This window comes from Microcaecilia unicolor, chromosome 1, assembly GCF_901765095.1.
Source record: "Microcaecilia unicolor chromosome 1, aMicUni1.1, whole genome shotgun sequence".
NCBI classification, from domain to species: domain Eukaryota; kingdom Metazoa; phylum Chordata; class Amphibia; order Gymnophiona; family Siphonopidae; genus Microcaecilia; species Microcaecilia unicolor.
This window is the reverse complement of record NC_044031.1, coordinates 768,058,054-768,084,562: the sequence shown is the minus strand read 5'-3', so window position 1 is coordinate 768,084,562 and position 26,509 is coordinate 768,058,054. Positions and strand designations below refer to the sequence as shown.

The 26,509-nt window shown below is 44.4% G+C and overlaps 1 protein-coding gene across 2 annotated transcripts in view; it reads right to left on the bottom strand.

The window, feature by feature from the left end:
- The window catches only part of CORO2B (coronin 2B), a 181,298-nt gene that overhangs the window by 22,314 nt on the left and 132,475 nt on the right, over positions 1-26,509 (bottom strand). For both annotated transcript variants that reach the window (XM_030189810.1, XM_030189811.1), the window contains 3 exons: positions 19,746-19,895; positions 5,198-5,362; positions 2,774-2,890 (listed from right to left, as the gene is read on the bottom strand). In XM_030189810.1, coding sequence (XP_030045670.1) covers positions 2,774-2,890; positions 5,198-5,362; positions 19,746-19,895 — 432 coding nt within the window. The remainder of the gene's footprint in view (positions 1-2,773; positions 2,891-5,197; positions 5,363-19,745; positions 19,896-26,509) is intronic.

Below are 26,509 nucleotides of genomic sequence, written 5' to 3'. Positions count from 1 at the left end.
TCTGGAAATTGAAGACCCTGGGTTAACTTCCACCATTTACTGTGTGATCCCACACAGGTCACTATGGGAAAGGGAAATGGGACTTGATATACCGCCATTCTGAGGTTTTTGCAACTACATTCAACGCGGTTTACATATATTCAGGTACTTATTTTGTACCAGGGGCAATGGAGGGTTAAGGCTGTGGTTTTGAGTTTCAAGTTAAAATTTAATGCCAAGAAGTGTAGAGTGATGCACTTGGGGTGCAGAAACCCTAAAGAGAGATACCGAATAGGAGGGGAGAGATTAGTAAGCTCGACTCAGGAGAAAGACCTTGGGGTGTTGGTGTCTGAGGATCTGAAGGTGAAGAAACAATGCGACAAGGTGACAGCTACGTCCAGAAGGATGCTAGGCTGCTTAGAGAGAGGTGTAACCAGCAGAAGAAAGGAAGTGTTGATGCCCCTCTACAAGTCATTGGTGAGGCCCCACTTGGAGTTCTGTGTTCAGTTTTGGAGGCCATTTCTGGCTAAAGATGTAAAAAGACTGGAAGCGGTGCAAAGAAAAGCTACGAAAATGGTATGGGATTTGCATTGCAAACCTTATGAGGAGAGACTTGCTAACCTGAACGTGTATACCTTGGAAGAAAGGAGAAACAGGGGTGACATGATACAGACGTTCAAATATTTGAAAGGTATTAATCAGCAAACGAACCTTTTCCGGAGACTGGAAGGTGGTAGAACTAGAGGACATGAATTGAGGTTGAAGGGGGTCAGACTCAGGAGTAATGTCAGGAAGTATTTTTTCATGGAGAGGGTGTAACTTCAAACAGCCCAAAATACCGCAGCCAGATTAATATTTGGAAAAACAAAATATGAAAGCGCTAAACCCCTAAGAAAGAAACTACACTGGCTCCCACTGAAAGAACATACTGCTTTCAAAATCTGCACGATTGTTCATAAAATCATTTATGGAGAGGCCCCGACGTACATGCTAGACCTCGTGGACCTGCCACCCAGAAATGCTAAGAGATCTTCCCGCACCTTTCTTAACCTACACTTCCCCAACTGCAAAGGAATAAAATACAAACTAACACACGCGTCTAGCTTCTCTTATATAAGCACGCAGATGTGGAACTGTCTTCCAATACACCTAAGAACGATCAAAGAATTGACCGATTCCCGCAAATCCTCTTTAGCAAAGCCTACCACGAGAACCCTTAACTAACTACAACACAACACCTAACCAAAATGGCACAGAATGTATCTTTCAATAACGACTTGTCCAAACCTTTACCTCTATGTAATACTAATTGTTTTCTTTAATCTGGTATAGATATGCTATAACAGGTCTCTATAAGCCACATTGAGCCTGCAAATAGGTGGGAAAATGTGGGATACAAGTGCAATAAATAAATAAATAGATATGTGGAATGCCCTCCCACGGGAGATGGTGGAGAAGAAAATGGTAATAGAATTCAAACATGCATGGGATAAACACAAAGGAATCCTGTTTTGAAGGAATGGATCTGCAGAATCTTAGCAGAGATTAGGTGGTGACGCCAGTAATTGGGAAACAAAACCGATGCTGGGCAGACTTCTACGGTCTACATCCTGATCGTGACTGAATAGATAGGGCTGGGCTGGAGTGTAAATTTTAAGAGACTTCAACGTTAGCTTCAGAACTTAGTACAAGAACAGTGCTGGTCAGACGTCTACGGTCTATGCCCTGAGAATAGCAAGGACAAATCAAACTCGGGTATAAAGTATCACATACCATGTAAAATGAGTTGATCTTGTTGAGCAGACTGGCTGGACCGTACAGGTCTTTATCTGCCGTCATTTACTATGTTACTATGTTAACTGCAAAGGAGGCATTAAGATTGGCGTGTCAGGCAGTTCCATGCTAAGATTACAGAGTATTGTCAGTTACACACAACTGACAGCATTTAGTACCAGGCCTTTGACAAGTCAGCTGCTCAAATACTGACTTATGCTAGTTTTGACTCTTCTCTAATGGCTTCAGCACCCAACTATGCCCTTCTAGAATATTTCCAAAAACAACAACAGGGCAGCCAATCCGCAAGATCCAATATGGAACACAACAAGGACCTGCATGGTGCTGTGGCACAAAAGTTTGCCTTTACCATCTGGGTCACATCTTATTCATACTCTGACGAACATGGCCGTGTTGGGCTACTGTTTATTTTAATTCTCGTTATGAATAAATATTTCTCTGATCACCAGTTCTTTTGATCTGCTCCTTTTTTTGTACCTTGTAGAATATTTACTTAGCACTCAATTTTTTTTACGTCTAACTTCCGGCGCCTTTCTGTGTATCTTTCCTGTCTGCTCAGTTCCCAGTCCTTTCTCTCTCCATCTCCCTTACTCAAAGCCCAGTTTTTTTTTTTCTTCCCCTGCCCACTCAAATCCGTTCATCCCTCAGATCCACAACATTACCATATTAGTCTCAACCTCCCCTTCCATCTCTCAGCAGAATGGGCCAACTGTCATTCCCCACCTCAATTCCCTTCCCCATCCTCCCCCCCCCCCCCCCCAACAAACTGAGCTCATGTAAGAAAAACGTTATGGGGACTGAATTTCAGTTTCTTAAAATCATGCTGTAGGGAGAGTTTTGTTTTTTTTTTGCAAAGGATTTAGTCTGGCCAGAACCTCCATTACTGATCCTTACAGTGAACTGCTGACTGGGGCTCCCCACTTCTGAATGACCTTCTCACTGTCAGAGTAAAAGGGCAGGTTGCTTGGATTAATAGCAGACAGAAGCACCTCTTCCTGACCTGATCCCACAGTGCGATCTGTCTGGTGTTCCATCTCGAGACGCCCGTTGTTAGAAGACGCTTCATGTCCCCGAGAAAGACTACACGGTTCACTCTGTGATTCTTACAGCTGACGTCCTACAAATAATGAGAGTGCATTAGTCTGACACTGCACAACAGACTAGCGAGATGGTCTCACGTTATACATTCAGACTGTACCCTGTGTTCTCCTGTTGCATATTCAGAGACTTCTCTACACTCCTGGCACTGAGACTGATGAGGGAAGGTGAAGAAGAGAATTGGAAATGGGGAAAGTGAGAAGCAGAAGAAAGGTTCAATGATATGTGGTCACATGCTCAGTCCTCTTCTCCGCACTGCTAATGATATATCTTAACTTACAGCCATGAAGGCTTCACTGCTTGTAGCATATGACAGTGGCAACTCCAAGAGTGGAATTATTTTCTTAAGAATGGGGAAAAGATTCTCCTGGACGCCTCCTATTACTTTGGTCACAAGATCCTGTCCTGTGGTGATCATAGTGGTGGGGGGGCTGGGGGAGCAGATACAGGGGAGAAGGTGTTAGCTGACAGGAGTGCTGATTCTACTGGAGGAAAGAGTGGGCCTCCTTTGCACCTCTACTGCCCCTCTGTCTTTTGCACTCATAATCCTGCACCCTAGTAAATTGGACAATCCTCCAGGGTGGCAAGCATATAAGAGTCACATTGAGTGAGGGGTTTGAGATGATTCTGCCTTTGCACTCTAGAGTGAAAGAGCAGTGAACTTAGAACCAGGGATCAAACGCCAATGACACTCCTTGGGACCTTGGGCAAGTCACATCACCCTTTTACAGCCTCGTGTACAATTTATTAAATAAGTCCACTTGGACCAGCACCATTATGTTTGGTGCCAATCCCTACTCCTGCTAGAAACCCTGTAACTTTTCCTCCAGCAACTTGGGTACAGGGGATGGGGCTTGATATACCACTTTTCTGTGGTTACAATCAAAGTGGTTTACATATTGTATACAGGTACTTATTTTGTGCCTGGGGCAATGGAGGGTTAAATGACTTGCCCAGAGTCACAAGGAGCTGTAGTGGGAATCAAACCCAGTTCCCCAGGATCAAAGTCTGCTGCTCTAACCACTAGGCTACTCCTCCACTGACTTTGTTCAAAGTGATTGTGGCTGAACTCATAGTCTCCATGGCATACTTCAAGGCTTCAAAACATGCACCCCCCGGTCGTGTGTACCTAACCATGAGTTGTCTATGAAGGTCAACATCGGTTAGGTTTGCTGTTGCATTCCCACTGGAGCTGCCACTGGCCTTTGCTTCATCCAGCTACCACCAGTGTCCAACAGGGAGAGGGTGAACCTGTGCGGTATTCTGGTTGGTCCATGTGACACTCATAGAACAGATGCTGTTCCTCTACCCAGCTGTGTCTGCTTCCAGGCAGGACACCTGAGGGCTGATTTTCAAATGGAGTTATGCATTTCCTTATCTGTGCATTTAAGTCACTAAATGGCCCCATATTATCTGCTGGGTTAAGGGAGGTGTGAGGGAGGACAAAAAAATATCCAGATAGTGAAACTACTCAACTGCTATCTGGATAAGTTATCTGTTTAGTTTAAAGTCCGACTGTTCTTTCTTAGTATCTGTGTCTTCTGCATCAAACTGTACAGTTTGTAAACTGACTTGATGTGCCCAGTGAAGGATGGCACAACGGAGTCTGGAATAGAACCTCGAGGCATGAAGACCTCCCTCTAGTGACTGGAAGCTGGAACAGGATTTCAGAACATAAAGACTTCCCTCAGGGAATGAAGCTAGGCTAGACTCTCAGGGGATGTGGCCTAGTGGTTAGAGCAATGGGCTAAGTATAGGGGAAGCCAGGGTTCAAATCCTAATCCTACAACTAGCACTCCTTGTGACCTTGACAAAGTCATCATCTCCCATTGCCTCAAGGCACCCTATTAAATTGTAAACTCATTGGGGCAGGGACATGCTTGTACCTGAGTACAATAGTGATAAGTACTCAGGTACAAGCATGTCCCTGCCCCAATGAGTTTACAATTTAATAGGGTACCTGAGGCAATGGGAGATGATGACAATATAGTGCTATAAAATAAGCATTATTAAAGAGGTATGACAAGCCCCCTCTAGTGGCTGCAGACTGGAATAAGATATCAGGATGTGAAGTTCCTCCTAGGATTTGGGTTTTTAGGAGTTCTTCAAAGCCCCACAAGGTTTTCCTGTAAATTACAAATACTTTATCCCAACCTCCAGGAACTGCACAAAGTGCCACACTGGAGTGTTCCAGCTTTCCCTCTGGCTCCACTTGCATTTTACTTGAAAGTTCCATGGCCATCCAATCGAGTCTGGATCCCAGGGTTTCCATTCCTCTCCATGTACTCTATGTGTGTGTGTGTGTGTGAGAGAGAGGGCCAATTACCTTAAGAACTTTTCCTGAGCGTGGCTCCATCACACGCAGTTTCTTGTCTTTGCAGGTGGTAGCCAGCAGGCTTCCGTCAGTGTTGAAGGACATGCATAGGATAACATCTGTGTGACAGTCTATCATCTTTACTGGCTCACCACTTTCCAAGTTCCAGATGAGAATCTGAGGGGGAACAGAAGAAACCACACACCTGCAGCAGATGACAGACCCCGTCATCTCTTTGCCACCCTAAACTGCCTCCTCAAAGTGCCTCCACCTTCAATCTCCCTTCACTTTCTGCCCAGCCTATGGTAGAGTACTTCCATGACCAGATTCATTTTGAGTTCACCAGGTCATCTCCATCTGCTCTTCCCCTACTTCATTTCCACTTCCTTCCTTCCTTCAACCTCTTCCACCCCCCCCCCCCCCCCCCCATTTTTTTTCCAAAATCAGAGAAGAAGAAACTGCACATCTCTTCTTCTAACTGAGTATCTGTTCCTCAGATCTCATTCCCACCCATCTACTTGGTACTATTTCCCCTACTGTCACCCCAATCCATGTGTCAAATTCTCTACCTGTCACTTTCTACTGCAACAGTTCCTAATGCCTCAAACATTCTGTGATTACATCACTCCCCAAAAATACATTCTCTGGGCCCCTACCTGTCCTTCCAACTACTGTTCCATCTCACTTCCTCCCTTTCACATCCAAGCTACTTAACGTTCTGTTCACTGCTGCTGTCTTTTTCATCTCGTTATTTTTGATAACTGAAATCTGGCTTTCACTCATCTTTCTACAGAAGCAAATACATGCTTGCCGAAGTCTCCAGTGACCTATTCCTGCCAAGATCTCTATACTTCTTGACCTATCTACTGCTTTTGACACTGTTGGCCACTACTTACTCCTTGATATGTTGTCCTCTCTTCTATTGCGCTTTTAGTGTATGTTCTGGTGAGTTCTTCTCTAATGCTATCTCACTATCAGTCAGTGTACCTTAGGGATCTGTCTTGGGACCTCTTCTCTTGCTCTACACTTGTTCCCTTGGTGCTCTGATCTCCTTGAATGGTTTTCAGTACCATATTTATGCTGATGACTCCCGGATCTACCTTTCTGCACCAGACGTTTCACCAGGAATCCAGGCCCAAGTCTAGGCCTGTTGCCTGGATGTCTCACTAGCATCTAAAACTGAACATGGCCAAGAATGAGTAACTTATCTTTCCCCCTCTAAACCCACCTCTCCTCTTTCCTCATTCTGTGGTTAACACTCTCACCTGTGCATACTGTGACACTGTCAGCCGAACTGATGAGTTCAGTCTTCAAGTGCCAATGAGGATTTTGACTCCTGACGAACGTATAAGTGCCGAAACTTGGCCAAGTCGGGTCATTATTCAATAAACTTCATTTGTGGATGAACTGGAGAGTTTCCATTGTCTGGACTTTCTCTGTTTTTTTCTGGTTACCTGTGGTGTTTTTTGCAGAGGATTTTGCTTCTGTCTGTGTTGCTTTTTGCTAACATCCTTCCTGTCTCCCCAGCTCGTAACCTTCTTGGACCTCTTTCTTTCTTGATCTCTCTCTAACATCATCAGAATTTGCTGCTTTTCTGAACATACTACCAAAACCCTTATCCACACTCATCACCTCCTGCTTAGACTACTGCAACCTGCTCCTCATAGGTCTCCCAATGCCTTCATCTGTTCAAAATTCTGCTGCACAACGTTATCTTCCACCAGTGTTACTATTCTCACATAACTCTTTTCTCTAGTCATTTCATTAACTTCCTATCCATTTTGCATATACAGTTCAAACTTCGCTTACTGACCTATAAGTCCATTCATTCTGCAGCTCCTCAGTATCTTTCCTCTAATCTCTCCCTGCATGCCCCCCCCCCCTCGGAACTCCATTCATCTGGAAAGCCACTCTTACTTGTATCCTTCTTCTCCACTGCCAACTCCAGACTCCATTCCTTCCATTTTGCTGCACCATAATGTCTAGAACAGACTTCCTAAGCTGGTATTATCATACTTTGTTTCTGGCCCAATTCAAATCCAGGCAAAAGTCCATCTTTGAGGCTGCTTTAAAATCTTAACCCCTTATTTACCTGTTAATACCTATGTTGTTTTAATCATTCCTATATTCACTTAATTGTCCTGTCTGTACTGACTACATCATAAGCTCTGTTCAGCAAGGATTGTCTCTTGTGTATCTGTTTACAGTGCTGTGTATATCTAATACTAATATAGAAATCAAATCTTCAACAAACATTAGGTGCCTTCTTTGAAAACTGAATCAATATTCAAAGCACTTATTCAGATAATGTCTGGTGTCTGGACAAATGCTGCTGACTGGGATATTCAGAGGGACCACCTCAGCAATATCTGGAGTGTGGGCAGAGTTAGGACAGTCCCAGAATTTATCTGGACAGTGGCCACATTCAGTCTGCTATCTGAATTACTTAGGACAGAGGGAAGAATGTCCTATGTTATCTGGGTAGCAGACTGAATATTACACCTATAAGTTCTGGTCCTGACAACTTTATCCGGATATTCAGCGGTGTCCACTATCCAAACAGTGGCACTACTACTACTACTATTTAGCATTTCTAAAGCGCTACAAGGCATACGCAGCGCTGCCGACTAAAGAAGTCAATATTCAGCTGTGAAAATTTCAGAAAGGCTGCCCAAACCTCCAGACTTTCAGGGAGACCCAAGCAGTGATTTAGGTTTTAGGTTGCTTTCCAACTGTTTCCTAATGAATTTTCTAAGTGGCCAAAACGGTCTACTGAGAAGCATGGGAGCATTTCTGAAAACTGAGAGTATGGAGGTATCTCTCACATGTAGAATGTATAGTAACAGTCCCCCCCAATATTCAACCAGTGTCGGGCTATGCGGTGACACTGGCGCTCATAATGGATATTCAATGCCAGCCCCTATCCAGCAGCCAAAATTGAATATCCTGTTTCACTTTTGACTGCGGCAACGTAACCGGTTAAGTTGATATTCAACGCTAACTGGTTAAGTGCACAGCGGTTAAAGATAGGCTTGCTATTTATGCAGCCTATTTTAACCACTAAACATAGCCAGTTTGGCGCTGAACATCCATGCCTAACTGGCTATGTCGCTAACCGCAAATATTCAGCGGAGATAACCGGTTATCTCCCGCTGAATATCTGTGTTTAGGTGCTAAAAAGGTATATAACTGGCCAGGAGCCATTCCTGGCCGGTTAAACAGTTTTGAATATCGGCCAGAGTGTTTCTCCGTGGACAAGCCAAGGGAGTGAGCCACAGGTCTGGGTGGTATCATCCTCACATCACCCGTTCTGGAAAGTTTGCTCTCCTAAAGCTCAGAAGAACCCTCACTGACACTCCTGAGCATGTAGGGCATTGCTGTGCTACCCAGTCACCTCTCTGCCTCATTCTTGTTTATCCGTCAGAACCCACTGTACAGTTTTCTTCTGTTCTCCAAACAAAAACAACAAAAACATCCAAAATATCCACACACAAGAAATGGCTGAAGAAAGCGTCAGAGGCCATACCCCAACAAGTCGTTCCAAGACAGCCAGAGGGCCACAGGGCAGTTTTTCTGATGTAGTTGCCCTCTTCCTAAGAGACTCGAACCAGGTACTTGCAGGAGTCTCCAATACAGCAAGGTCCTCCACAGCGCCATGGTCCTCCCCTACGAGGAAAAGTCAAACAGATAAGGGAAATGACAAGCAATACAGTAGGCACCACAGCCAAGCTTCCAACCCCAAAACCCTCTGTAATTCTGGGCTGCCCACCGGGGCCTCTTGCTCAAGCCCCTGCATGCTGGCACCAAGCAGGAGAAAGGAAAACCTGTCAGTGACCTGGACTATAATAAAATACACAAGTCCAAAGCATGATGCAACAGCTGCAGCTAAAAGCCAGAAATGCCCCCACAAGTGAAGATAAGGAGGAGGCAGCATCACAAGCAAAGCACACATAGCACTTCTTCCCCAGTGAGACCTCTCTGAATGATATCCATCCTCCAAAGGGAGCAGCCACACTTCACCCCTACACCAACACATCATAGCAGTGTACTCCTTATGCAGCTAATGGAGAAATCTGTGCTGGACACTTCTACACTACTCCATAACACATCAGTCTCCCCTGCTGTAACTACTCAATCGCACCCTTCTAACCTGCAGCACTGGTATACAGCCCAGAATAGTCACCATGTCCAAGACTACCCTGCTCCTGCCTATGAAAGAAGGGAATCTCTAGGAGATCAAGGCAGATCCATCAGCAGATTGAACCCCCTCAAGTCCTCTTGAGCCAGGAAACTGGATACTTATGAACCTGAGGTCCCTGACCACACTGGGGATTCAGAAGAGCAACCCAAAATGTCTTACCCAAATTATTTCAGAAGCTCTTGAAGGCACTGCCACTTGCCTTTCCAGAAACCCCACAAAATAGACAAGATTTTAATGCTATCTTGCAATCGATCAATACCCCTCAGGTAGCTCTGGTATTACAAATCCAGGATCACTAAGTAAAGATCTGATAAACACTTCTCCGAATCCTTACACTATTGATGAGGCTGGACCTCAAATATAAAATGCAACCAGCCTCAAGATATGCACTCCCTCAGTAGGTAGGAGAAGCCATTAAGACTAAAACCCCTAGGTCCATTGCTAACCCCTGGACAGAATTGGAAGATGTACCAGAGCTCAAAGCTGAATCTGCAAATAACATCCCATCAATTACATATGTTACAACACCAGCACATCTTCCAGCAGTCTCTGAATGCTGTGACAGTGTTCCCAGCTGAGATCTCCACAACACTGGTCACCTGTTGACGTCAAAAAATTTGAGTACCCCACCGTATTCACTCTACTTAGACACCATTATCAAGGACCACTGCGCTACTCTGTGTGACCTCTCAGCACTACTGACAGACCAAAGCCCATCGGTCCACAGAGCTGCTCCCTCTGGGATTTCCCACATACGCACTCGAAACACCACAGATACGTGATCTCAGACACTTGCATGCAGTGCACATCTCACAGACAGACTCTTGGCCCTTTCTTGTATTTTGAGTCCAAACACATATGCTGAAGATTTGAAGTTTGAAGAAATTCATCCTATCAGGTATTAGGGCGAGAAACCTTCTAGTTTTAAAACAGCAGCTCAAGGAGAAAATGATATCCTGTGGACAAGACAGATTAGAGAAGAGCTCTGCTCCTGTGCCTCGTAAAACTAAAGATTTCCAGTACACCTGTAAGTCAAATGGCACAAAAGTACCAAACCCAATGCCTACAGGCACTCAATGCACACAGACATTTCCAACCCTACAATTGCTCATCACCTCACAGTCAGTCTACTCAACCCTATGCACAGAGATAGACCACAAAAAAGGAACCGCCATCAACCACAACCAAAAACAAAAAATTTGTTTGACAATTTACAATGAGGAGTTGCCTCCAGTTCTTCAAGACTGCTTGACAAACCATCATGATAGACAAGTAGGTATGGAAGATTGTGGCCTAAGGTTACAAGTTCCAGTTTGAGAAGTTTACCTTAACCCCCACCCTCCTGGGCCTCAAAGACTCCTATCCTCACTTTTCTCCACTGGAGCCAGATACACATACTAAGCCAGGCAAAGGTGATTGAGAAGTTGCTGTCACAAAAGAAACCAGGGCTTTTACTCAAGATACTTCTTCATTCCCAACAAATCAGAATGACTTGAACTTATGAGATCTTAGAGAGCTGAAGGTCTTCTTAATGAGAGAGCATGTACAGAGCATGTACAGTCCCTAGTGAGACTGCATATGTGACTTCTTCAGTGGCTTCTAATGTTCCAACAGGATCGGTTTCCATCAGCCATTATCTACAAAGATAGAAGTTACTCCAATCCTGAAGCATAACCAATGCTGGTGTTGTTGCCCTTGAAAAACTGCAGAGCAACTGTTCTTCTAACTACTGCAACCCCATAGAATCCTGATGCCTCGGAGTCCATAATGGGATAGGGGTGCATCTTTTACATTTCTGTATACAAGGTCTGTAGTTAGGATGCAACGAGTATCTCCACAGCAACCTTCTGGATTCTTGGGTGATCCTCAGTGGCCATAACAACCTTTCACCAGTAGATCACAAAAAGAGTCATCTGCATCCATGTTCTACATCAACAAGCAAGGTGTTTTTCAGTTCTGTACCCCTCTTCTAGGAACCTGTCAAGATACGGAAACTAGTCCTCTCTATGCGAGCAGTCTTCCAGGCATCGTACCTCCCCAGAGACAGCACCCAGTTGGTGGCAGACTGAGTTGTCAGCTGGACCGATAAGAATGGTCCTTTGATAACTGCATTGTGCAGAGAATTTTCAAGTGTTGAGGCTTACCACTAATTCATCTATTTACCTCAAAGCAGAACAAGACATATAGCCTCTTCTGTTCCACAAGGCCAACCAGACACCATGGGGGCATCTATCATATACAGAGAACCGAGTGCATTAACAGGTCAAGTATGGACCTGTAATTCAGGCATAAATACTTACACCAGCCATACGGCTTATGCCTAAATTTTTAAAACATTGCATAAATTTAGCATTTTATCAATTATGCACCTACCTCTGCATGTTCTGCCCAAACTCTGCCCATGTGTCTTCCTACCTTCAAACTATGTGCTATGGCTCTTAGGCAGGTTTTTGTTTTTCATAGAATAGTTTTTGGATTGACTTTTGGCATTTATGCACATATGTTTAAGACATGCATGTATATGCCAGTATTCTTAACCAAACACAAACCAGAGTGAGGAGAACATAAATAAGATCTAAATCAAAATATATGCATACCCAATAAGCACACATTATCTTTGGTAATGGAGGAAAACGACCTCCATAATGGTATAAGCCCATATGAGGAAAGACTAAAGAGGTTAGGGCTCTTTAGCTTGGAAAAGAGACAGATGAGGTCTACAATATCCTAGGTGGTGTAGAATGAGTAGAAGTGAATCAAATTTTCACTCTTTCAAAAAGAACAAAGACTAGGGACCGCCAACCAACAGCAGACCCGATGAATGGTAAACTGCTTAACGCTGCTGCTAGTTGACTGCTACACTGATTATTTAAATGCTAGCATAAAGGTTTTACTTGCGTTACTGCCTTCAAACACATGATAAAAGCCTCTCATATTGTTTTACTTCTAAGCCTTGCTTCTAGCTGCCTTATTTCTAAAAGCTCTAAGTGCCTGCAATTTAAAAGCCTCTTAATTGTCTGCTAGACCTTCTATAACATAGTAACTTATATATCTCTTAAATGTTTGCTAAACTCAGGTTAAGCACGGCTAGTATTACGCACTGCCATATTTTGTTGATCCAACCACTGTTACGGACTAATTGTTAAGACTGTTGATGCACCACTGATATCACCAACACTGCCCAACACTCACACGAACACCGTCCACAAAAATCCAACATAGTAACATAGTAGATGACGGCAGAAAAAGACCTGCACGGTCCATCCAGTCTGCCCAACAAGATAACTCATATTTGCTGCTTTTTGTGTATACCCTACTTTGATTTGTACCTGTGCTCTTCAGGGCACAGACCGTATAAGTCTGCCCAGCACTATCCCCGCCTCCCAACCACCAGCCCCTCCTCCCAACCACCGGCTCTGGCACAGACCGTATAAGTCTGCCCAGCACTATCCTCACCTCCCAACCACCAGCCCTGCCTCCCAACCACCGGATCTGGCACAGACCGTACAAGTCTGTCCAGCACTATCCCGCCTCCCAACCACCAGTCCCGCTGCCCACCACCGGCTCTGGCAGACCATATAAGTCTGCCCAGCACTATCCCCGCCTCCCAACCACCAGCCCCGCCTCCCACCACCGGCTCTGCCACCCAATCTCGGCTAAGCTCCTGAGGATCCATTCCTTCGGCACAGGATTCCTTTATGCTTATCCCACGCATGTTTGAATTCCGTTACCGTTTTCATTTCCACCACCTCCCGCGGGACGGCATTCCAAGCATCCACCACTCTCTCCGTGAAAAAATATTTCCTGACATTTTTCTTGAGTCTGCCCCCTTCAATCTCATTTCATGTCCTCTCGTTCTTCCATCTTCCCATATTCCCATCTCCGGAACACTAACAAGCTACTGATAATAATCTATCTCATTCCCTTAATCTACCACGCATGGACCACCCCCAACATCAACAACAACCCAACCACAATTCACCAACTCTATCTACAACCTACCAACAACTCACCAAACCAAAAATACAATAACCAACCAAAAGGAAAAATTTCCACACACGAACACCACCAACAGAAAGAGAAAAAAAAAACAAAAACGACAAATTCAACCACCGAGGAAACAGACAACTAATTAAAATAAACACATCTAACCTCCCTACATAACCATACCACTCAATCCGAATAGGATACATCAACGCTAGATCAGCAGTAAGCAACACAGTAGACATACTAGACTGGATTACCACAGAGAATCTAGACCTTCTATTCATCATGGAAACATGGTTCCATGGCCCTACAGACCCCGCCATCATAGAGACTTGCCCACCAGAATACAAAATCACCCACTGGACAAGACATGGAAAGAGAGGTGGCGGAATAGCCATAATCTACAAATCCGAGTTCACCATCACAACCACTGGCGAATCCACCTCACCACAACTCGAAATCGCCTCAACAAGAATCACTCATCCAAACCTACAAGGACACCTCAATGCAATCCTATTCTATAGACCACCAGGAAAATGGAAAGACTCTCAGACGCAACTCATGGACTTCATCTCCAACACATGTGTCTCAGCCTCAAACATCCTCATAATAGGACACATCAACCTACACCTCGAAGACGACACCTCAACAGGCACACAAGAGTGCAAAGAATTCTTAAAACTCTGGGATTTACACGCACCTAACACTCAACCAACACACGAGAAAGGACACTAGACATCATTACACACAAATTCGACCCAGACTCAACTCTCCTACTTACAGACACAAGATGGACACCCACACCATGGACAGACCACCATAAAGCAAATGTCTCCCTCCACTGGCGAAAAATACACAGAAACGCAGCCAACAAACATGAACGAACAACATACACCACGAGAGGAAAAATAGACCCCACAACATTCTGGCAACAGGTCTACCAAAACGAATGGTCAACAAACACAGACACCATTCAATTCCTCCAAGAATGGGATGACATATGTAAGACAACATTAGACACAATTGCCCCAATCCAAACCAGAACATCACATAGAAAAAAATCAAATCAATGGTTCACCGAAGAGCTGAAAAAACTCAAAACACAAGTCAGAAAACTAGAACGAGCATGGAACAAAAAGAAAGATGAACACACACTGAATGCCTGGAAATCACTTCGGAGGAAATACAAATATACCATAAAACAGACTAAAAGACTACACTACAAAACAATGATCGGACCAAACTACAAAGACACACACAAACTCTTCTACCTTGTAAATAAGTTGCTAGACACCACACCAGTTACAAACAACAGCAAAGATATACCAGGGGCCGACGACCTCGCGAAATACTTCAAGGAGAAAATCATACAACTACGACTTAAAATACCCACCAGCCCTATTGAATACGCCACACTCCTAAACTGTCTAGACCCAGAAGATGGAATATATCCAGCAGACAGGATCTGGACCGAATTCGAATTACTGTCAGAGGACCTCATCTCTAAAACGCCCAAAAGATTTGCCAAATCCCAATGCAAATTAGATATCTGCCCAAACAACCTCATGAAATCAGCTCCTCAACAATTCATAATAGACCTAACGAACCACATGATCTTCATGCTACAAAACGGACTTTTCCCAAAGGAAAAAGGAAAAATTTTACTCACCCCAATACCCAAAGACACAAAGAAAAACGCAAGTGAAATAACTAACTAACTACAGACCAGTAGCATCTATACCACTAATAACCAAAATAACCAAAGGGATGGTAACCAAACAACTCACAAACTATCTCAACAAGTTCTCAATACTGCATGATGCCCAATTAGGATTCCGGTCAAATCACAGCACAGAAACAGTATTAATTACCCTAATGACCAAATTTAAACAAATGATTGCAACCGGCACCAATATACTCCTCTTACAATTTGCATGTCAAGTGCCTTTGATATGGTCGACCATGGAATCCTACTACACATACTTGAATATTTTGGCATCAGAGGCAATATCCTAAACTGGTTCAAGGGGTTCTTAACCTTACGCTCATATCAGGTCACATCAAATTCAACTACGTCTGATGCATGGACACCTGAGTGTGGAGTACCGCAGGGATCCCCCCTCTCACCAACTATTTTCAACCTAATGATGGTCCCCTTGGCAAAACTTCTATCAAACCATAACCTTAACCCATACATATATGCTGACATTGTAACGATATATATTCCTTTCAAACAAGACATTAATGAAATCTCCAACGAAATCAACCAAAGTCTACACATCATGAACACCTGGGCAGATGCATTCCGATTGAAACTGAATGCAGAAAAAACTCAATGCCTCATACTTACCTCCCAATACAACATGAATAAATTTACTGTACAGCGCTGTGTATGCCTTGTAGCGCTATAGAAATGATAAAATGATAAAAATTAACACACCCAAACTAAATCTGCCAATCTCAGAAACTTTAAAAATCCTTGGAGTCACTATTGACCGCCATCTAACACTTGAGACTCATGCGAACAACACAGCCAAAAAGATGTTCTACTCCATGTGGAAACTGAAAAGAATAAGACCATTCTTTCCGAGATCTGTCTTCGGCAGCCTAGTGCAATCACCTGTACTCAGTCATCTGGACTACTGCAACTCACTATACGCAGGCTGCAAAGAGCAAATACTGAGGAAACTTCAGACTGCCCAGAACACAGCAGCCAGACTCATCTTCGGAAAACCAAAATACGAAAGTGCAAAACCCTTATGTCAGAAACTACATTGGCTCCCACTCAAGGAACGTATCACCTTTAAAGTATGCACATTAGTTCACAAAATCATTCATGGTGATGCCCCTACATACATGTCTAATTTAATAGACCTGCCACCTAGAAACGCTAAAAGATCATCCCGAACTTTCTTCAATCTCCACTTCCCTAAGTGCAAAGGCATAAAATACAAAGTACTGCATGCATCAACCTTCTCTTATATGAGCACGCAATTCTGGAATACACTACCATGCAACCTGAAAACAATCTACGAATTAACCGACTTCCGCAGACTATTGAAGACTCATCTCTTTGAGAATATTTACTGCAAAAACCAAAATACATGAATCCATACACACTAAAAGAAAAGCACCAATACACTCTCTTCTGAATTCTCTTCCCCCATAACTTCACCACACTTAAAACTCTACCCACAGATAAAATTGTTATACCCTAATGTTCTCTTGCTATTGTTCTATCGCCCTATCATTTACCCATTGTTACATTCCATTGTTCTATTCCCAGATGATATTTCAACTTTGATTTTGTCTTTCCATTACTCTTCACAATGTAACCCATAATCATACTGTGACTAATTGTATTTCCATCATTCACAATGTATTGTAAGCCACACTGAGCCCGCAAATAGGTGGGAAAATGTGGGATAAAAATTCAATGAATAAATAAATAAATACATGGAAATACTTCTAAAACAAATAGGAGGAAATATTTTTTTTACTCAAAGAATAGTTGACTTCTGGAACTCATTGCCAGAGGATGCAGTAACAGTGGTTAGCATATCTGGGTTTAAAAAAGGTACAAACAAGTTCCTGGAGCAAAAGTCCATACTCTGTTATTGAGATGGACATGGGGGAAGCCACTGCTTGCCTTAGGATTGGTTGCATGGAATGTTGCTACTATTTGGGTATCTGCCAGGTGCTTTTGACCTGGATTGACCATTGCTGGAAGCAGGATACTGGGCTTGATGGACCATTCGTCTGACCTAGTAAGACTATTCTTATGTTCTTATTATATTCTTATGTAAGCCCTGAAAATCAGTGGCTTAACACACCTTACCGCATTTCAATCATTGGTCAAAAAAACCCCTCCATATCCCTATCTATCTATCTATCTATCTATCTATCTATCTATCTATCTATCTATCTATCTATCTATCTATCTATCTATCTATCTATCTATCTATCTATCTATCTATCTATCTAAGATACCTTCTAAACATTTTTAAACATTTTTGAGCACTCAAGCATTCTAAGTATTTCAACATTTTCAAATATTTTCAAAAGCATGTGTCAGTGAACTGATCACTTAGCAAGGGGCAAAAGCAAAACCGGGAACTTATATTTTCAATGGCTCTACGGAACTGCCTGTTTCACTCAAAAGGAGCTTCATCAAGAGCAGGTTCCTGGACCTGGTCAAACAGCTACTGCAGCGTTTGTTTGACCGGGTCCAGGAACCTGCTCCTGATGAAGGAGGTTTTTTGACTAATGATTGAAACGCTGTAAGGTGTGTTAAGCCATTGATGTTCATGGCTTATTCTGCTACTGAGGTCTTTTTCCTCCATTACCAGAGATAATGTGTACTTATTTGGTGCACATGTATTTTGATCTGTAAATGTTCAAAGTAAGGTAATTAGATCGTATTTAATTTAGGTGCTCCTCACTCTGGTTTGTGTTTGATTATTCCTAGTTTTTTTGTGGGGACACTTCATCATCTTGTTGAGGTACTATGCCAGTATTCTTGTCATTTATATGCATTTATATTCTTTCTAGAATTGCCCCCTCAGTGTCTCACTATGCCTTCAATATATCTTGGGTCTAGTTCCTCTTCTGTCCGGAGTTACAAAGAAGATCCTTCGGGACCAAGCCCATATCATTCTGGCCCCATCAATCACTCTTTCTGTGGCTCCTGACCCTTGCCAGCAGCAGCCCTTTCACCTGGGATTTCAACCCTTTCTACTGTGCAACAAGATGGCCATCTGCTTCACCCAAACCTCAACGCCTTGTCACTGGCAGAATGGATACTGAAAGAAATGATCTCACTGATGGTGTTGCAAAATGTATTATGAAATTCTCTTAGCCTCCAGAAAATCTCACCATTCCAAGTGGAAATGCTTTGCCATATGGTGTGCTTAGTACTCCAAAAAAACTCTCATGTGTCCATCTCTCTTACTGGACTGTCTTTTGGACCTGTTAAACATTAAACTATAATAGCCAGACTTCCTCAGTATGTTTGCATCTCTCAGCAACTGCAGCCTATTACAAACTATTAGATGGGAGTTCAGTGTCCACCCGTCCCCTTATCTCCATATTCATTCAAGGTCTCTTCCATACAGACAATCTGTTCAACACCCACCTCTTCTATGTAACCTTAACATCTTTCTTACGCAACAGTCTTCTTTGCGCCCCTGGGCCAAGTGACACTCCTGCACACGTCCTAGAAGGTAATATTCTTTAATAGCCATTGCGTTGGATAGACAAATTAGTGTACTTCAAGTCCCTGTTCACTACTTTCCAAGTGCCCAGTTATTTTCTAACAGAGTGGTGCTCCACATTCACCCAGGATTAGAACCCAAGGTTGTATTGGAGTTCCACTTAAACTATACCATAGTTCTTCCAGTCTTCTTAAATAAACCCCATGACCACCCAGCCAAAAAGGTTCTACACCGGCTGGACAGCAAGTATGCCTTGCTCTATTACCTGAAGACCAATCAGAGCATCAGGAAGAGCTCCCAATTGTTTGTCTCCTTTAGCCCAAACAAACCAGGCCTTTAAGTGACAAAGCAGACTCTTGTTGGATTTCAGACTGTACTGACTTGTTACACTCAAGCTGGTCAGCCTCTTCTGTGTCATTAGATAAGCATGATCGCACCACCATTCACTGTCTCAGGGCCAAGTCAGTTAGCAACCTTAGGTCAACCTCTACAGACATTTGCAAAGCAGCAACATGGTCGAGTGGCCATACCTTCATGAAAAACAATACTCTTTGGTTCCTCTTCATGGATGGACAGTGATTTTGGACAGTCTGTACTTCCTCTTTACTAAATTCCATCATACCAAATCAACATTCGAGGTCGCAAAGACCAGCAGCCCTGAGCTCTGAAATCCCACAGATCTGTGGCTCCATTCCCTGGTTTGTCCCTGGAGAAAATGAAATTGCTTACCTGTAAAGGAGGTTCCCCATAGACAGGAGAGGGGAATGGAACCATGCAATCCCACCTTCCTTCCCCACACATGTGGACTTCAGCTATGTGATGAACTGAAGTCGAGAGATGACCAGTGGTAGCTTGGGAATCTCTGTGTGTGCTCAGCAGGATCTATGGGGCTCTAGGAGAGCAAGCTATCTAGAACAGGCAATATGAGGATAACATCACCCAGACCTGTGACTACATCTCCCTGCGGTCCACAGAGAACCTCCATTTCAGGAAAGCAATTTTGCTTTAAACCTAGACAGCAGCTTTACTGTTAACAAGTTTCACATTTGTGCTAATTCCACCACTCTACAGTGTTACTGCGTTCAGTACAGGCCATAGACATTTCTGTTTGACCATGAATGGGATTGGGTGTGTTCCCTCATTCCTGCTAGTGCCTCACCTTGTAGTCATATCCAGCACTAAAGAGTATGTTGTTGGTTGTTGGGTGCCACTCAATTAGCCCCACCCGACGACTGTGTCCATACAGCTCCAGAACAGCCTCTGTCATGTGACGTTTTAAACCCCCCTCTGGGATTTCCCATATGCGCACCTGAAACACCACAGATATGTGATCTCAGACACTTGCATGCAGTGCAGATATCACAGACAGACACATTGCTCTTTCTCGTATTTTCAGTCAGAACACATATGCTGGAGACGGGAAGTTTGAGGAAACTCATCCTATCAGATATTAGGGCTAGACACCTTCTGGTTTTTAAACAGCAACTCAAGGAGAAAGTGACATCCTCTGGACCAGACAGTGAGAGATGAGCTCTGCTCCTGTGCCTCGTAAAACTAAAGATTTTTCCAGCACACCTGAAAGTCAAACGGCACAAAAGTACAGTCAATTGCAGTGACAACAGGCATTGGAACAACAAGGAATGCCGTCCAGAACAGCGGTTCTCAGCCCAGTCCCTGACATACACCCAACCAGTCAGGTGTTCAGGATATCCACACTGAAAATGCAGGTGATAGATTTGCATACAATGGAGGCAGTGCATGCAGATTTCTCTCATGCATATTCATTGTGGATATCCTGAAAGCCAGACTGACTTAGTGTTTCCTAAGGACCGGGTTGAGAACCCCTGGTCTAGAAAGAAAATGGTAGATTTAAAAATCTGTTTTATTGGGAAGGTTAGGAAGAATCAGAGTGGAGGTGGCAATCTCAGCAAACACATGGAGGAGGTGAAAATTAGAGATGAACAACATAAGGAGGAACCATCATCAATTAAAGCTGCACTCAGAGTTGACAGATGTAAGAAACAAACCAACAAACATGATTGGAGGATACAGATAATTCAGGAATGTAGCTACCATTGAGCAAGCCATCCAAAAAGCCCAGGGCCCCACAGTCTGGCATATATCCCTCCTCAGCCTGTGATCAGCATCTCTCTAGACCCCCATCCCACCCCACCCGTTTGGTCCTCCAAACTTATGGCGGGTCTCTACCAGTTATCAAAACAGGCTACCTCCAGCTGGCCCCACCAGTGTATTTTCTCTGCTCATCCCCACCCCCCAGGAAGTTACATCAGGGAGATGGGATGTGGCAGAGGAAAGGTGCGTGGGTATAGCCAGAAGCAGCCTGTTTTCATAGCTGCTGCTGCTGGTGACTTGCTGAAAGTTTGGAGGACCATGAAAGCTTGAGAGAGAGAGAGTGAACTGGGGAAAAGATGCTGGACCATAGGGGGAGAGGATCACGGTGAGAGATGGAGAGATGCTGGATCCAGGGTGGGGGGGTGCAAGAGTAAGGGAAGTGAGGGGAGGGACAGGGACACATAGGCATGATGCTGGACACAGGGGGAGAAATATGGACACAAAGGAAAGATACTGAAGATGGAGTGGGGAAGATAGGGACAGGGATACAGAAGGGAGATTCTGAACTGGACAGACAAAGGATGCAGAGGGAAGATAATGGTAGACAGAGAGAGAGAGAGAAGAAATGTCGAAAGGACAGGAGACCCTGGAAAGAGTTAAGGAAAAAAAAAAACAGAGAAAAGCAGAAAAGAAATACTGGGACCAAAGCAATGCTCAGACAACAAAGGTAGAAAAAAATAATTAATTGTAATATGTCAGCTTTGGGAAATGTGCATGTCTGATATTTTGAATTTCAGTTTCTATTTCTATTATTAGGACAGGTTTTCTCTATAGGTCTGGAATGTGTTTGCATTTTTCACAATGTGTTTACTGGAGCTCTGAATGTCCCCCACCTATCTCCAGTACCTTGGGAGAGATGGTGTTATAGGGGGCTCATCTTAATCTTTCTGCCCAGGTCCATTCAGTCCTAACTATGCCACCGAGAGAATCTTTTGTGGTGAATTAATCTGCAATCAGAAGAGTGCCTGAAACAAAGGTATATGTGAACTGCAAACAGAACGTCAATCACAATATGTAAAGCTATTTTGACAATGGGAAGGCCCTACTGAAGGGGGAGACAAGTTGGACAGAGCCCACAGGGTTTAGTATCAGGCAAAAGCCAACCTCCCAAGAGGCACAGTAATTTGTTTTCATGAATATGAGGGTAAAGAGATGGTGACAATAATGATGAGACTGCAGCAGAGGCGAGACTGGGATGATCATAAGAAATAAGTATCTATCTATATGTTGATCTCTCCCTCATCACACTCTAAAGCAGAAGAGAGTTTAAAGAGATTACAGCTACAATACAAATAAAAAATAAGATACTGGTCTGGGTGATCTAGGGCAAGAAGATGCTAGGGAATTAGGAAGAAGGGAGACACAGGGCGAGAGGAGGCTGGAAATTAGGAACAGGAAGGCACGGTGGAGAGGGGGGGGGAGAGGAGGTTAGAAATCAGGAACAGGGAGGCACGGGTGGTGAGAGGAGGCCTGGGAATCAGGCACAGGGAGGCATAGGGCGAAAGGAGGTTGGAATCAGGACAGGGAGGCATGAGGTGAGAAGAAACTGGGAATCAGGAATAGGGAAGCATGGGGCAAGAGGAAGCTGGGAATCAGGAACAGGGAGGCAGGCATAAGGATCAGGGGTGGCCCAAGGCAATCTGCTGCCTGAAGCGAGGGATAAGATGGTGCCAGCATCCTGGACCCTCCCCACAACTTCCTCCTCAGAGATACAATCAGGAAGTAAGGTGTTTGGGAGAGATAGAAAACAACAAATTAACAGGGCGAGAAGAAGCTGAGAATCAGGAACAGGGAGGCATAGTGCGAGAGAAGGCTGGGAATGCAGAACAGGGAAGCATGGGGCAAGAGGAGCCTGGAAATCAGGGAGGCATGGGGTGAGAGGAGGCTGGAAATTAGGAACAGGAAGGCACAGTGGGGGGGGGGGGGAGAGAGGAGGTTAGGAATCAGGAACAGGGAGGCAAGATGTGAGAAGAAACTGGGAATCAGGAATAGGGAAGCATGGGGCAAGAGGAGCCTGGAAATCAGGGAGGCATGGGGTGAGAGGAGGCTGGGAATCAACAGGGAGGCACAGGGTGAGAAGTGGCTGAGAATCAGTAACAGGGAGGCAGGCATAAGGATCAGGGGTGGCCCAAGGCAATCTACTGCCTGAAGCGAGGGATAAGCGAAGCATCCTGGACCCTCCCCTCCAACTCCCTCCTCAGAGCTACAATCAGGGAGTAAGGGGCTTGGGATGATAGAAAACAACAAACTGACTGGAGTCAATTAAGTTTATTTAAAAATTATGAAAATACATAAACTATATATATATTATATACACGTAAAACCAAAGTGGAACAGCCTCATGGAGTCAAACCACACCGAAAAGAAAAATGTCTCATTCATTCCACCAGGGTGGAGTCCTCTGGTGCTGGCGGCTGCCGGGGCCTAGCCGTACCCCTCTGAGGCCTGAAGTGAGGAGCACAAGTACTCACAGAGAACGTAGAGTATAATTATTAATTCACGGAGCATTCCCAGGTCAACTAATAAAACTCTCCCAACAAGAAGTACACAGCAGAAATAGAATGTTTCACTTTACACCTCAACATACAAACTTTGATGTCAAATTAGTGATAGCAACAGAAACTCCCTCCACTACCAGACATCTCACACCTGCCTCCTTTACCCAGCCCCAGCATCAGACTGACCCAGACCTGCCAAGTCTCCCGCATTGAGCTGGAGACTCCTGCTTTGGTGGGTCATCTTCCACACTCCCGCCAAAGCTGGAAATTCACCACCTCAGTGCCGAAACACTGCCTCTGCCGCACCACCACTGCTGTTTCTCCCAATGAGCAGCATCGATGGCAAAACAGCAAGCGTGGGACTGCAATCTTCAGACATGTGCTGTCTGCGCTGCTGGTCCCCTGCCCCCCGGTGATGTCAATTTCCCATTCTGGGGCAGAGGACTGGCAGAGTCGACAGTGCATGCCCGAAGGCTGTGGCCCCACATTTGCTATTTGTTGTTTTCCTGTGGTCACCGCAGCTCATCGGGAAAAGCAGCAGTGGCCAGGAAACAGTAAGGGGGAAGGGGAGGGGATGTGGAGAGACAGCTAGGAGATGCTGAATGAAGAGAGGAGAGAAAAAGATAAAAGTGAGGATGCTGGATGGAAGAGGGGTAGAGAGAGAGATGATGATGATGAGTGGAAAAATGGGGAGCGAAAGAGGGGACATGGATGGAAAAGGACAGGAGAGAAGATACTTGGTAGATGGAGATGCTGGCTGGAAGGAAGGAGAGAGAAAGGGGGAGGAGACTGGCTGGAAGGATGGAGAGAGAAAGAGGAGGAATGATGGATGAAAGGAGGGAGAGAGAAAGAAAGAAAGAAAGAAAGAGGGAAGATACTGGAAGGATGGGGACATAAGCTATGCTGGATGGGAAGATGCAGATAAGCTCAGCAGATACTGTAACACTGGAGAAGCAAAAATGAATGCATTTCCTTTTATACTGAACATACATAGACATCTGCAACGCACATTTCCCAAAAATAACATATTCCAGTTAATAAATTAAAAATAAAATACTTTTTTCTACCTTTGTGTGTTTGGGCATTTTATTTTTCTATCATATTGGTCCCAGTTTCTCTTTTCTGCTTTCCTGTCTTCTACTAATTCTATTTCCAACAGCCACTGTCCATTTGTCATTTATCCTCTCTCCTCCTGCCTTGCTCCATTCCCTTATTACATCTGTCTCTGAATATTGATCTCTTTGTTAAACTGTTCGTGAGCCCTTGTGCCTAGGCCGAGGCTTAGGAAGGATCTTGGCCAAGGCCCAGGGTAGACTGACCAGGCACACAGCAGTACCATGGCCACAAAGCCCCGCACACTCAGCACAATCCACTAGCACCACCAGAAAAGGGAAATAGACCACTCAGGCGGGCCTCACAGCCGAACGGGAACCCATTCGTACAGAGTCCAAGTGTATGGGCCTCACGGCTGATCTGGAACCGAGTCACACACGAGGAAAGGGAGAAAGAACAACAAGGGGGCCCAAAAGGGACTGAAGCGCATGCAACACACACAGCGCTAGCTAGTGACACAAGGGAAGGATGACAGACAAAAGCTGGCAGGTACAAGCTATGACCAGAGAAAGAGAATGCAAACAAAGGCTAGGCAGAAACACAGGTAGCAGAGGCAAAGCCCACAGAGAAAAAAGGAAAACTGGGGACAGGATGGGACACAGCAAGCAGGAAAGGCTGCCTTTACATACACCAAACAGATAAGGGCAATGTACACAAGAATCAGGAGACAAGCACAGCAAACAAAGCGTAAAAAGTAGGCTAAAGGGAAGGGCTGCTAAACACAAGTCAGGAAGAAGCCTGGCCGCAATCTGGCATCTCCCCCCTTCCTTCCTCAACCCTCTTCCCTCAGTGTATCTCAGCGGCAGCCCTGACACCGGCATTGGACTCTTCTCTCTACAGTGGCCCACCTCTCTGATCTAATTTCCTGTTTCCTCAGGCAGGCTGCAGTAGACAGAAGAGGCTGGTGCCAATGGCAGGGCAGCATATGGTAATCGCTGCTTTCACCACAGACTTTAGGAAAACAAGGAAGATAGACTCAGGTACGGAGGTTGAGGAAGAAAGCCAGACCAGAGGCTGTGGGGGAGGGGGGGGGGAAGGAGAAATGCCGGCCCAGGAGGAAGTGGATGGAAGAAGGGATGCAACCACTAGGCCGGTGGGCACCAGTGGTGGCAAGATGCCTCTCCTTGAAAAGTGTCGCTTGAGGGCCCTGCCTCAGTTGGCCTAATGATAGGGCCGCCCCTTATAGGGGTACAGGGTGAGAATAGCCAGGGAGGAAGGAATAGGAGAGCAAGGATGCAATAGAGAAAGTGACGTCTGGATAGTCAGGAACATGACAACAGGAAACAAAATCTGAGGAGAACCTGAAGTCTGAAATAGGATGACAGGACACAGGGTTGGAGGAACCTAAGAGTGAGGAATGGGGTGACAAGGGGATGCAGGATTAGGGAATCTTTGGAGCTAGGAATGGGGTGGACTGTGTTACAGAAGTAACTGGCTGAGGTTACCATACCACTGTTCTTGATGCCAACAATTATTTATTTATTTATTTATTTATTTGTATCCCACATTTTCCCACCTATTTGCAGGCTCAATGTGGCTTGCAATGTTCCGTTATGGCATTATGCTGATCTTTGTGAAGTTTACATTATGGGAACAAAAGATCTCAGAGGTAGCTGTCTTTAAGATTAATATACACAAAATCAGCCCTCTTTCCAGCCAATGTGGACTTGAAGTCAAGCGGGGGACTGGCCTGTGATTCAGATTACAAAGAAAATATGTTCCCTCTGTCTACAAACAAAACTTAGAGGGAACAGTGGCTGGAAGGAGAGAAGGGGTGAAAGGGGGGGAGGAGGAAAGGGGTTGAGCTCCTGGTATACCAGTCCTGAAGCAGAAGACACAGGCTAAAAACACAATACTGGCCACTGGCTCATGCAACTGTTATGTGCTACAATTAATTAGCCAAGGAGGAGGAAAAACAAAAAAAAAAATTCCTAAAGCCACGGAAAGGAGTATTTAACAATGTGAAACTTAGGAAATTGAAATTCAAAACAAATTTTAAATTAAATCAACCTATTAGAAAATCAACTTGTTGCACTGACCCCCTAAATACATCACAACATCCAATCATTGTACACAAAACATATTTTACAGTCCATTAAATGAAACAAACTGTTACAAAAAGAATATATTACTCATATCGGTAAAATGTGTATGGCACTTACCTTTCTGTTCACAACTG